Source organism: Pempheris klunzingeri, chromosome 10, assembly GCF_042242105.1.
Source record: "Pempheris klunzingeri isolate RE-2024b chromosome 10, fPemKlu1.hap1, whole genome shotgun sequence".
NCBI classification, from domain to species: domain Eukaryota; kingdom Metazoa; phylum Chordata; class Actinopteri; order Acropomatiformes; family Pempheridae; genus Pempheris; species Pempheris klunzingeri.
Window position 1 is genome coordinate 1,590,162 of NC_092021.1, and position 14,225 is coordinate 1,604,386.

The 14,225-nt window shown below is 42.7% G+C and overlaps 1 protein-coding gene across 1 annotated transcript; it reads left to right on the plus strand.

Moving 5' to 3' along the window:
* The first annotated feature begins 95 nt into the window (after positions 1-95).
* Positions 96-11,332, plus strand: efhc2 (EF-hand domain (C-terminal) containing 2). Its single transcript, XM_070838280.1, has 15 exons — positions 96-137; positions 2,648-2,836; positions 3,076-3,226; positions 3,349-3,572; positions 4,519-4,770; positions 5,516-5,623; positions 5,964-6,102; positions 7,054-7,219; positions 7,297-7,439; positions 7,892-8,088; positions 8,278-8,411; positions 8,632-8,829; positions 9,612-9,704; positions 9,943-10,042; positions 11,204-11,332. Exons 1-15 carry the CDS (start codon positions 96-98, stop codon positions 11,330-11,332), a joined length of 2,265 nt encoding a protein of 754 aa, XP_070694381.1.
* The last annotated feature ends 2,893 nt before the right edge of the window (positions 11,333-14,225 follow it).

The following is a 14,225-nucleotide window of genomic DNA, read 5'->3' on the forward strand; positions in this document are numbered from 1 at the left end:
GAACGTTTCCATGGTAACAAGTAACAGACCGGCGAACATTTTCAGCAGCTGAGTTGTATGAAGAAAAGAATCCACCTGTTTAAAGTGTTGCGGACATGGCTTTGCCGTTTCTACCTGGGAACTCTCCTAATAAACAAGTAAGATCTACTGCATTTGATGTATTTCTCACAAATGTTTTGACTGAAGCTGAACTACGTCCGTTTGGGCATCAAACGGAAGTTAGCTGGTCGCGAGCTCGGCCTAACGCCAGCTAGCTAACATACAGTGAGGCAGTTAGCAGGCTAGTTAGCTCCTGAGCTAAATATATGTGTGTTTGCTATTGAAAAAAAGCATTTGGGATAAAAAAAAAATAAAAAAAATGTTGTGATAAGTATGCCTATTACATTAAGATTAGTTTTATTTAGCTTGTGGTGAAGTTAAATTATGAGTGCAGAAACAGTCACTTAGTTCTCAGGCCTCCTATAACAATGCTCATACCATATATATATATTAAAAAAGAAACAGTACAGGAACCCTAAATGCCAATGCGTGAGTCGAAGACATGAAATAATACAAAATAATGAAGTTATAAATGCTATGTTATATATGCTTTAAGGTGTATACATATAAAATATAATACTGTGGTTGGCAGGTGTACAGTAATGATACAATCAATACAGTAATGTAGACAAGCTATGCAGGAATAATAGGAACTGGTAGATGGTGCACTAATAAGGGTATATATGTTTTATATTTATATATATATATATATATATACACACACACACACATACATATATATATACATACACACACACACACACATATATATACACATATACATATATACACACACACACACACATATATATATATATATAGCTTGTAAACAGCTGATGTTGCTGTGTGTGTGTGTGTACACACACACACACACACACACACACACACACATATACAGTGGATATAAAAAGTCTACACACCCCTGTTAAAATGCCACGTATATGTGATGTAAAAAATGAGACCAAGATAAATCATTTCAGAACTTTTTCCACCTTTAATGTGACCTATAACCTGTACAACTCAATTGCAAAACAAACTATAATGTGGTTGCATAAATATGTACACCCTTAAACTAATACTTTGTTGAAGCACCTTTTGATTTTATTACAGCACTCAGTCTTTTTGGGTAGGAGTCTATCAGCATGGCACATCTTGACTTGGCAATATTTGCCCACTCTTTGCAAAATCTGTCAGATTGCGAGGGCATCTCCTGGGCTCAGCCCTCTTCAGATCACCCCACAGATTTTCAATGGGATTCAGGTCTGGGCTCTGGCTGGGCCATTCCAAAACTTTAATCTTCTTCTGGTGAAGCCATTCTTTTGTTGATTTGGATGCATGCTTTGGGTGGTTGTCATGCTGAAAGATGAAGTTCCTCTTCATCTTCAGCTTTCTAGCAGAAGCCTGAAGGTTTTGTGCCAACATTGACTGGTATTTGGAACCGTTCATAATTCCCTCCACCTTGACTAAGGCCCCAGTTCCAGCTGAACAAAAACCGCCCCAAAGCCAAAACATGCTTCACTGTGGGTATTGTGACCTTTTGGAATTATGGCCAAAAAGTTCAACCTTGGTTTCATCACACCATAACACATTTTCCCACATGCTTTTGGGAGACTTCAAATGTGTTTTTGCTAAATTTAGCCAGGCTTGGATGTTTTTCTTCGTAAGAAAAGGCTTCCGTCTCGCCACCCTGCCCCATAGCCCAGACATATGAGGAATACGGGAGCCTTGGAAAGTCTTTTGTACCCTTCTCCTGATTCTTTGGAAGCTCTCTGCGGACCATGGCTTTTGCTGTAAGATGCAACTAAGAAAATACTAGAACAGCTGAACTGTATTTGGGGTTAATCAGAGGTACTTTAAATGATGGCAGGTGTGTACTGACTCCTATTTAACATGATTCTGAATGTGATTGGTTAATTCTGAACACAGCCACGTCCCCAGTTATAAGAGGGTGTGCACACTTGTGCAACCACATTATTTTAGTTTTTTATTTTTACTTTCCCCCCCTAAAAGATTTCAGTTTGTTTTTCAATTGAGTTGTACAGGTTATAGGTCACATTAAAGGTGGAAAAAGTTCTGAAATGATTTATCTTGGTCTCATTTTTTTACAACACGAAAACCTTTTTAACAGGGGTGTGTAGACTTTTTATATCCACTGTATGTATATATGCACATACGCACATACATATCCATATAGCAACATCAGGAAGAAAGAACTTGTGAAGCTCGAAATACCAGGGCTGAAAGAGAAGCTCTGAAAGATGTGGGGAGTAAGAGTAACAGTGGTGCCAGTGGTGATGGGAGCACTGGGCGTTGTAACCCACGAACTGGGAGACTTACAGCGTACAACACCTTAGTCTTTGTCCAGAACAGCTCAGATACTGCACAGAACCCTCAAACTCCCAGGCCTCTGGTAGAGGACCTGAATTTGGGGAAGACACACCACCAACTCCAAGGGGGGGGCGGTGAGATGGGGAATTTTTATATGAGCCTTTCCAAGCTGTATACATTTCTTTGACCTTAATAATGGTGAATGCTGGTCTTAATTGTTATTTTATATTTTTTATTGATTTCAGTCAAATGTCTGTTTTTTTCTCCATTTGTACTACAGCTGGGAAAGGAGAGATTCCACAAATCCCAACATTTTGACTATTCCAACGGAGTCCCTATGCTGGTGGGATCTGAGAAGCCAGGTATTGGAGGAGAGTTGTTAGTGGGCCAGAGGATTAAACCAAAGTATTCGGTCTACCCCAAAGGACAGGGCAATGATTTACCATCATGGGTTGCCTTTGACAAACAGGTGTGCTGTCTTGAAACTGATCAGCCTTTCCTCCTATTTTACATACAGTACAGCTAATGTTCTGCATTCTTTATTATGCCACACAGTTCAGTACAACATTGTGGATGATAATGGATGATGTCATTGATCAGCTTAGTTTAAAACGCTGCACTAGCATTAACACTTGTATATTTCTGTTATGTAACTACAAGCCATCATTTGAAGACTCTCATTCTCAAAATGTCCCTTTGCCCCTCCAGGCTCTGTGTTTTGAAGCGTACTTTCAGGAGGCTGTGCCTGAGGCTCGAGATGAGACGTACAGAATCAGGGAGTGTAAGATCTACTTCTATCTGGAAGATGATACAATACAGGTGGTGGAGCCGGAGTACAAGAACAGTGGCATCCCTCAAGGTGATATCACAGGAGCTCAAATAAAAATGTTTGGCAAAGTAAGCAGACAATAGACTTCACAGAGATATGATGAGCACTTTAATATCTGCTCACCATTGCTGTGTTGTTGTTCCCTGTGGCAGGAACACTTATTCATCGCCAGCGTATCCCACTGCCTCCTCCAAACGATGACCAGTTCTACAACATTTACCATTTCAATGTCAACCAACAGATGGTGCTGTACTCACGCACATTCACTGTGACTAACTGTGACTCCTTCACAAGGAACAGTCTCACAAAACTTGGTGTGCGTTTAAATGACCCTGCCACTGTACCTGATGACCCCTACAGCAACCTCAGAGAGAAGGTAGGCTCAGAGTCAGTCAGACATTTTCTTCAGGCAATAACAAAGGCAGAACTAAGTGTTACATATGACATCATTTCAAAGAAAAATAGAAAAGCAAAAATATCACAAAAAACAAGCCATTCCAAGTAATGACGGATCATATGTAGAATCATATGTGCTTTCACTTTTCTGATCAGGGATGGTTCATTTTTTAGTCTACAAACTAGCAATGATACTTTACACACTGAACAAAAATATAAACATTTCAGAGTGGCCTTTTATTGTGGCCAGCCTCAGGCACACCTGTGCAATAATCATGCTGTCTAATCAGCATCTTGATGTGCCACACCTGTGAGGTGGGATGGATTATCTCGGCAAAGGAGAAGTGCTCACTAACACAGATTTAGACAGATTTGTGAACAATATTTGAGAGAAATGGTTTTTTTTTTTTTGTATATAGAAAATGTTTTAGATCTTTGAGTTCAGCTCATGAAAAATGGGAGCAAAAACAAAAGTGTTGCGTTTATATTTTTGTTCGGTGTAATAATACTTCCCTACATATTCCCTTCACTTTAAGTCAATCTGTCACTTTTTTCAAATAGTTGATAAGTTTGGTCTTTAAAACATATTAGACGTTCTCTATAAGACATGCCCTTCAGTCTACAGTCAACAGTATTTGGTTTACAATCGTATAAACCAGATTTGTAGAACTTCAAAGGGGAGGTGCTGGAACCAGCAAATATTTGGGTTTTACAGCGAAGCAGGCTCAGGCAATGAAATTCTTCAATCTCAGGCTCATATGATATTATAGAAAGAAAAACATGTTAAGTAAAAGTATAAAAGTAAAAAAAAATATGTAAAACTGTAAATAGTGCAAATATAAAAAACAAAACAAAAATCAACTCGTGTGTGTGTGTGTGTAACAATATGAATCGATTATTCATATTTCACATGGTCCCATGTCCAGATTGAGCAAAGTATGAAGCCTCTTCGGCCGTATGAGAGACACGACACACTGAAGCAGTTCCTGGACCACGACCGCAAAGTCCTGCGCTTCTACTGCTTGTGGGACGACACAGAGAGTGTGTTCGGAGACCCCCGGGAGCTCATACTGCACTACTTCCTGGCTGACGACACCGTAGAGATCAGGGAGGTCATCTCCCCAAACTCTGGGAGAGATACTGTGCCCAAATTCCTGCGCCGCTGCAAACTACCTAAAGTGAGGCACTGTGGTATTGGAGAGAGGAGGGTTATATTTGTTGTCAAGGAGAGGGAAGAAGAGAAAACGCATGTCTATCAGGTTGCGGATATAATATAGAGGAACAAGCTAGACAGGAAAAGTCAGAAAATATGATAAGTTCCCAAGGGTGGTAAAGAACATTTGGAATACATGAATCCAGCGGAATGTGTTTCACAGCTTGTCTCATGGATTAAGATTGTCCAGTCACCTGTCCATCATCTTATTTTACATTTATAGATGGTTATTCCAAACCAAAGGGATTGCAGTGCCTTTCTTTCTGGTTGGTTGACTTCTTTTCTTCTTTCTCCCACCATCCATCCCTTCACCGAGTCCTCATTCAGTCTGACAGGACTGCTGTAACATCCAGTCTCCCTCAAGCATTTTGGCTTTTTCTTCCAGTTACTGACTGAGTCCTAATTCATCTAGAAAGACAGCCAGGCCTTGTGTGTGTGTCTGTGTGTGTGTGTGTGTGTGTGTGTGTGTGTGTGTGTGTGTGTGTGTGTGTGTGTTTTCAGTCCAGTAATGTTTGTTCTGATGCCTTTTATTAAATGTCAGCCAGAAAGGTTGACCAGAATCCACCATCCAATTGCAAATCACTATGCCTCCTTATTCTGTTAGTCTTCCTCTCTCTCCGTCCACCACCCCTCCCCCTCTGCATCTGGTTCCATGTGCTCAGTGGTTGCTGTCTTTTCCTGCCCATGGTTGTTTTCTCATTTCTCTGTAGTGTGCTCCAGCCCAAATGAAGCAGCCAGGAGAGATCACTGACCGCACGGTGCTCAATGTGTTTGCCTCCGCAAGTCAGGGAAAACGCTACATACTCGACAGCCTCAAAGTATGTCCTGCTTCAGCCACGCTCACAAACATGCTGAAAATGGCAATAAGAAAATAAAAATGAAATGTTAAGTGAGGGGTCAGAAAGTGACTTGGGTACAGCACCAACGGTAGTCCACTAGTCCCCATAGTCCAATTAAGAAATATAGTGTATTGCTTGTATATAGTGGCAGGCTTGTACACAAACACCATTTTGACTGACACTAGCTGCAGGTTTGACCCCACCGGGTTCATTAACAGCAATGCAATCTAAAAGTAAACTCAAAACATTCAGTATTGTCTGAGATGTGTTTCACTCACCTCACTCTCCCCTCTTCCTTCTTTCTTACTGTCTCTCGCAGACAGGAGCTGTCCATGAAGAGTTTTATAAGGACTGTGACCTGACGGTGGGTGGGGAGGTGAATGTCCTGGGTAGGAGAGTGGTCATCACTGACTGTGATGACTTCACCAAAGACTACTATCGCTCCAAATACGGCATAGGTAACAAACATCTGCCCCGTTGCTTCACACAGAACACACTTTAAAATAGCTTTCTCGAATTTCCCCTGGGGATGAATAAAGTATTTCTGATTCTGATTTAAAGCATTAGTTAAAAGACCCTATTTGTGTTGTTTTATAGGCTAAATTATTAATCAAACATTACATTGATTTACAGTAAAGTAATTTCACTGTTTTATCTGTGCCAAAACCTAATCATATGTAACAAATTGAATGAGTTTATACATACATTCACACTGGCTTTGTCTTTTCCAACGGCAATCTGACATTTAAACCGGTCAGACATTTGAATTAATTTAATCTTCTGCTTCCTGCAATACATTAATCTGAACACTTAGAGGCAGTAAAAGCAAACACCAGCAAGAGCGATTGCCTTCCTACGCAACTGATAGCTGAGACAAGTGAGAGGATGAAGTGTGTTTAGCTTTGTAGCTTGTACAACTGAAATGTTCTGAATAATAACTGAGTTTACTTACTAATCTATTTATTAATCTGGGTCTCTCGGCCACTCCTTGGTCGATGGATAAAAGAACCAAATACAGGGTTCAGCACCACTGCCTGACATAGGATACTCTGGCCCCCCAGCACCGGTATGTCTACATGCTTCCACAGTTAAAGGCACTGGGGACCACAAGAGGCACAGCGCCCCCCAACAGAAGAAACCTAAGCTGGTCCTAGATGTGCCTGCCACCCTGGGCTGGTTTGGGGCTTGCTTCTTTAGTCACAGTAGTAAAGCAGGCAGAGCCCCCGGTGACAGACCCCTGTGATGGAGGGTCCTGTCTGACTCCGAGCAGTAAGAGGTCAGCTCAGGGTTACCGTCAGACGCTCCTGCATGGATGGATTACCAGCTGCCCTCTGATCATTTCAGCTCTCCTCCTGGGTTTCTTTCTTCTTTTAAGTGTTTTGTCTTTTCTCTCTCCTTCTTTCTCTCAGAGGACTTCACCCCAGTGAAGTACAAAGCTTCCCCAGTCCCTAAGTCCCCGAGGCCTGTGCCCCCCTACAACGGCTTTGGCTCAGAGGAGGATTCGCTAAGTTCCTGCCAGGGTCTGCTGCCCAAGCCTCCACAGAAAGATTTCCACAAATTTATGGAGAAAGACAGGTTGGATGAGACAGCAGTGTTTGTGTCTGTGTGTGTTGGTGGAGGTCCCTGACTCCAGAGTGTGTATGTCCCTCTAGATGTGGCCTAGACAGTAATGTGCTGAATTTCCGTGCCAAGATGGTGACCTCTGATCCAGTTGACAGAGACAGGTCGTTCATCATCTCCTTCTATCTCTGCGATGACTCTATCAGTGTGTTTGAACACCCACAGAGGAACTCAGGTAAAAACGTTTGGGCCATAGCTGCGCCAGAGCTGCTCTTACAACTTAAGATACAAATCTTTTTGTCATGAGCCACTTTCCAGAATCTTTTGAAAGCAGATGAAAAGATGTCATTTAGTGCATAGTCTTACTTTTTCCAGGCCATCCCCGAAAAAGTAGGTCCCATCAACATAAATCGACATATGACGATATTTTTTACAATTCAAGATGAATAGTATGTCATAGGTTCATTAACTGTTTAGCATGGCCCCAAAACAAGATATCCAGCCATTGAAAATAATATATAATACAAAACATTATGAATTCACAAATTACGTAAACATTTTGTCAACATGGATGACATTTTTCAATGAAATTTAAAAAGTAAGCATTGCTGGATAAGGATGCAGGATAGGTAAAATTAAGACTTACCCACCCTTCCGTCCTTCCCTATCTCACACATCATGTACCAGGTGTGCTTGGAGGTAAGTTTCTGGAACGTGGTCGAGTAAAGAAGCCAGGCCAGGAGCTGTTTAAACGGGAGCACTCCGAGTACTTCACAGCCCAGGATCTGTACGTTGGAGCAACCCTCTGCCTCAACAAAAAGCACTTCCAACTTCTGGATGCTGATGAATACACCTTCAACTACATGGAGCGCCATGCTGAGGAGGTAGGGGGGAACTGAGGGAGTAATGTGTGTTACTTGTGGTTTTCATAGGTTTACGTTGGGTTTTTGGTTTCGCAAGCTTGTTTTCAGTGGTGGTCTTTAGGTTTTAGGCTCCAGACCATCTGGTGTGTATTACTTTGCCCTTTCTTTAGTGCTATTTTATGTGATTGCATGTTTGTGTGTCATTGTCAGTTCCCCAAAGCCCGTGTGGGCAACATCCTCAGTAAACTACGTTCCATTCCGGCTGAAAAACAGAGTGAGATCAGGAAGTTTCTGACTCTGAGTGACCCCAGCAACACAGGCTTCATCCCCTATGAGTCATTCAGGTACAGTAATACTGCCAAATTAAGTCCACTTGATACATATGATCTGATCTTAAAGTGTCATTTCTGTTGAAAATGATAAATATCAGCTAGACATGTGCACAACCAGGAAGAACAAATCAGATAGTTGGCAGTGAGCTTAGATAGTGACATACTGAGAATCTTACGTCCTGTCTGTTTGTGTTATTTTCTACGTGTTTGTGTGTGCTTGTATGCACCACAGGGGCCTGCTGCTGATGGACCTGGGCTGCGGCCTGTCGGAGCATGAGGTGCTGGTGCTGGGCCGATGCTTCTCAGAGCGTGAGCAGCCTGAGGCCAACGTTGGCCTGATGCTGGCTGTGGCCCAGGACTTCCTCAAGAAGAAACATTTTGAAGAGTTTCCTGACATGGCCAGAGCCTTCACTTACCATGACCGACGCAAGTAGGCGGATGCACATACACACACACACACACACACACACACACACACACAGATTCTAGCTTAAAACAAAATACTGTTGAAACAGAAACACACAAGCAGATAGCGTCACAACAAGACATCAATCGTACAGCCAGTGGCCCCACATCTCAGAGCAACGATTAGTTCCAGCAGTGTTAGAGTGGAGCATTGGAACCAGATGGACCCTGAAGACCTGTATGGCATGTAGCTCTGCAGACCGGAGGACACACACTTTCTCTCTTTCTGATTGCCTGTCACCTTCCTTCTCTTTCAGTGCATAAAGTCACACGTTGAAGGCATGTGCATGACATAGAACCACCCAGCCCCATGTAGTAGACCTTTAACATGGTTCGGGGCCGCAGAAATGGATGGTCAGCAGTGCCACAAGGTTAAACTGACTTGTCTGTTTGTGCGGCTGTGGTAACACTCTCAGTTAGTGTCGGACCGTTCATCAACACCCCTGTAATGAAGATGGCGTGACAATGATGGGCCTCTGGACAGCTTGTGTTGTTGATGGCATATTTGCTCTGAGTTTGTCTTCACTGACTAATGATGAGATCCCTCGCAGTGATTCTTTTGAAGCTATAAAAATATACTGAAGTGTCGATTATTTTCGGTCCAGGCTTGAGTCTGGTCTCTAAGGAGGATGTGTATTTTCTTTGAGCTTTATTCAAATAACCCACTATAAATAGTCAATCTGCCCAGTGAGAAGCTGTTTTGACTTTTGTCTCACGTTGGATACCTGGTTTTCCTTTTGTCTTCAGAACGGGCCGTCTCTCCACCAAAGAGACAAGAACCATCTGTAAGTCCTTCCAGCTTCACTTGCCAGAGAAGCTGTTGGGAGGTCTGCTCAGCAAGTAAGAGCACACTAATCACTGCACAGTTCAGGGTAGAACAGTTCCATGGTCCCGGTTTTGTAAACTATAGCCCGGTTGAACTCCCTGAACCACCATTTATTGAGTACCGTGAAAAATGATGCATTGGAAGTAAAATTATTAACTGGAAGGGAAATAGCTTAATTTCTATCAAGTGAGAGCTGGTGTCTGTGTTGTTTCTAAACTGTATGTTTCTAATCTGTACACATATCTGCTGTAGGTTTGCAGACGGGGACGAGATTGACTACCATGCCTTCCTGGCTGGCATTAACTGGGTAGAGCACCCTGCTCCCCCAGTAATGCCTGAGGACGCCTTAAAGGTAAGAGAGAGGAATGGCCACAGCATATACAGTCTGTAAAACAGAAGCAGCAGAAAAACAGCTTTTTAGGTGAGAGTGAATCACAAAAGCACGGAAAGTGATTTCACAGCGTGTGCACAGACTTTTAGATCGTTGTAATAAAATATCAATCTACATTTTACCCCTACCTACCCCTGTGATGACTCAGTGGTTAAGTGAGCCAAAAGCAGGATCAAGTGAGTGCGAAGGACAAATGGACAATTTATTGTGCACAAAAAATGGTTTGAAAGGAGAGGGAGACACACACACACACACACACACACACAGCGGTGGTCAGAAAGGAAGGAGGTAGCTCCTTTGCTCTTCTCTCCAGTTTTTGTGTCTTTCCTATGTTTTGCCGATTGAGCATGCTTTGCCACAGCCAACGGCAAGCAGAAACGAGTGAGCAGGAGAGACATACCGAGATATACAGGAAAGATATGTGTTTGTGCTGATGCAGTGCGTCCTTAATTCTCCACTTCCCTGTCCCTCTGTGTCCTGCCGAGTTCTAAACCCAAACTAGTCGCAAAGTCTCTGCTCAACTGCTCTGCCTTCCTTAAAAAGCTCCAAGCTCTCAACCCCAAAACACTGAAAATGGCCACTGGTCCTTGTGCATCTTTGAAGGTGTCACAAGTAACAACCATCTACTTCCTAGGTGCTCTTTTGGTCTTAGGATTGCCAATTTTCTTATTACCTCAGTTATTTTATTGTCTTATTATATTCATCAACTGTGGGACCAATTCAACGCCTGCTTTGAGGAAAGAGCTAAATTGTTCGCTAGAAGTTTTTGCATGTTTTTTCTGTGTGTCTATGAGGGTTAATCATTTTAATGGAGGTTCAGGACAACCGTAATTTTCATCACTTTAAACAAGACAGTGCTGTTTACATATTGCAGTTGTTATACAGTGAAAAGTTAAGGTGCTTTACAAGTTATACAAGCATATAAAACAGAGTAAGACCATTAAAAGAATAATAAGGGAGAGATCTATCACACAGAAACAATAACAGAGTTAAAATATTGAAAAGAGAGCATGAATAGTAAAACCAAAGTGGAGACTAAAACAACCATTACAACACAAAACAAGTGCTGTGCACTTTAGTGCTGTCAAAGTTGTGTAGTGACTTGTCTATTCCTGTTTCCAGTTTGATGTGAATGCAAGGTTTGACGCCAGAGACGCTACAGTGAAAAATGTCAACTACTCTTCCCTCCTGGAGGATGTATTCATCTTTCCCTCCAACACTGGGGACCCGACAACCACCAAATCTACGTAGATACGAAGTGGGAGGTGAAACAACTCTGCCTAACAAACGCACACACACACTCCGCTCGTCCCTCAATTAAAGAACATGGTACATTACCTAACCAGCGTCAGTGTTTTCGTTGGAGGGTTGGACGTGTGTGCATAATTTGAAAGTTTGTTTTCTTGTGTGTGAATAATTTGGCAGTAACAGTCTGTTCCAGCGAATCTAACAAAATCCATTTAGCTGGAAAATTGATGCTTTAGGGGGGAAAAGTTATGAGAAGACAGATGCTATTTGATGTGCTGTGTGTGTGTTTGTGTGTGTGTGTGTGTGTGTGTTTGTGTGTGTTTGTGTGTGCTGGTGTGTTTACATGAGTTGAATCCCTTTGAGACACGGTAAAAGATACGAGGCGTTAAAGCAGAACCATATTTCAGCTCTGGACAGCGTGCGCTCACACACATTATGATTACAGAACATTAAACTATATCCTCCAGCACTGTGCTAGCTTGATAAGGGGGGAAAATGTCCTGGGATTGAACGGTGTGTTCTTCATGTTGACTGAACCCTGGCTACACCTGTCAACAAGAAAAAAGCAATAATGAAGCAAGTACGAGCCACAAAGTGTATCCAGGCCACAAAGACTTCACACGTGTCCCATCAGGGATCAGTATCAAATATAAATGTAGAAAAGTAGAAGGAAAGTGGACAAAATAATTATTTGATGTCCCTCTTTTATTGCAGTGTCAGTGGTTTATTGTTGATGACCAGTGTGGGATTTATTCTCTGATATCAAATGGATGAAAACATATAGAGAAGGATATAGGGAGAGGTTAGGAGGAGTGAGCTCCTCGGTGGTCTAACTTACAAGGAACTACACCCTCATTGTGTGTTTGGCTGTCTGTGTGTGGCAGTGTTCAACTATAAAAAGGCACAGGTTGTTCAGGTTGAGGCGCCACTGTAATCAGAGCCTGCGCTGCAAATTCTAGAAAGGGGATAAGTCAAACATTAGGTAATCAACCACCCAATCCCCTCTATGTAACCAACACACACATCACACACACAGCCCTCCTGCCTCTCCCCCTTCACACTGAGCACAGAAACAGTACATTACATCACCCGGGGCATTATCAGGTCCTCTCCGTCTGCTTTCACACATACTAAAATATTAGCTTCCCCAGTCACCCACTGCCAGAACACAAAGGGTGACGTTGATGCGGTCGCTGGTTGCAGGGAGCTTCCTGAGTGGACACTTGGCCTTTTTTTGCCTTCTGAAGCAGGGTGTGAGAGAGGGAGGACGGTGATGGAGGAACTTTGACACCCCCAGCCCTCTCTCCTCACCCTCCTCCTTCCACTCCTGTCACTCTCCGTCTCTTTGCACCCACACGTCCTATTTTCTGCCCTGTCATGCTCCGTGGCACGGCAACAGTAAACTGAATGAGTTGCATCCTCATCATTCATTTTTGTAATCTGCTTGCAACACACGATGTACAGAATATCATTCAAGATTCACTGTTTTCCACTGATATCAGTCTACATGCTGTGTGAGAGACCTCTGGTATCTTCTAGTCGTGTCTGCGTTCGAGAATGATTTGTTGAAAATTCATGTTGACTGACACGTGAATGGAACTTTGAACCGAATGCTGGGATAAAACTATTCTGAGTCATCCTCCCTGATGATGTCTCTTCTCAGCATGCAATGTTTTGTGGTGGTTTGGATGACTGCTTTCTCTTTCTGTCTCTGCTCAGCAGAAGCAGAACATGAAGGCTTGTTGTAAAAAATCTGTTTCGCTCGTTTTTTGTCCTTGTTCCACTTTACTGCTGTTCCACTGAGGCCCGTTGCGCTGTAAAAACTGATATACAGGAAGGTCATAAAGGTCTGTAGGGTGAGGAAGATCTGAGTGTGTGTGTGTGAGACGGGCTTAATGCAAGTCTGATGAAGTCATGGCTAATCTATGAAGCCTAAACAGATATCTGAGAAGAAGAGGGGGAAGGTTTCTGTTTACTGGCTGCATGCCTTTTCTTTTCTCATGACAACAAATCCTAAACCTGGAAGCACACAGACACACACACATCACAGAGCACCTGCGCTCACACGTTGTTTTTCTCAGAACTGTTCCCCCACAGCAGCAGTTTTTGGCCTTACAGTTGACTCTGAGCAAGCGTCTAGTAACTGATATCATGGTGTAACTCTTGTGTTTTATTTGGTTGTTGCACATTTTTAGTTTTCATATTCCGTGTATTGTAATTGCTAAGATATTTCAGTCTTGACCACCTGAATGGACGATCATTGCTCTTCCTAAAAATCAACATTTCTTTGTTTCTTATCTAATTCAAATGAAAATATTGGCCTGCTAATAGGCATTTCTGATGTAGATAAATGGTTAACGGCATCAGAAATATTACTACGTAGATTTACCTGTCAATCGATTTGGGAGCGAGAGCTGGCTCCAACTTATGTCTGGACATTTTTGTTTAACTCTTGGGCTATGGATTGTCCTTTAACATTACAATGAGAAAACAAACTTTCAAATGATGCAGTCAGTGTAGACACAATTTCCTAAGTACTACCTTGGCAGAACTTGGTGTGGGCCTAACTACTGGCTTCTTATCAAAAAGAAGTCAGTTAGCGTTGGCAGTCGCCTGTGTCCCAGGAGGGCTGTAGAAAAGATGGAGCAGCCTGCTAAGTGTTCTCCGTCTGGGCCAAACTGGAGGCCCTCTGTAACGGCACTTCTAGAGAGAGAGAGAGAGTTCAGCAGACTGTTTTTGGCTGCTCTCCCTCATTCCAGCAATTCCTCAGTGCCTATGGGCATTGGCACAGAGAGAGGGGTGGAGGGAGAGAGGGCTAAGGCTTAGACCCCGCTTTACAGGGTCAGCCACTGCCCCAGGTGCACATGGGGAAACACTTAGCTGCTCTCTCATTATT

Coding starts and splice junctions, on each gene's coding strand:
- efhc2 (XM_070838280.1), top strand. CDS start 96: ATGGCTTTGCCGTTTCTACCTGGGAACTCTCCTAATAAACAA. Junction 4,771..5,515: donor GCCGCTGCAAACTACCTAAA/GTGAGGCACTGT, acceptor ATTTCTCTGTAG/TGTGCTCCAGCCCAAATGAA. Junction 6,103..7,053: donor TCGCTCCAAATACGGCATAG/GTAACAAACATC, acceptor TCTTTCTCTCAG/AGGACTTCACCCCAGTGAAG.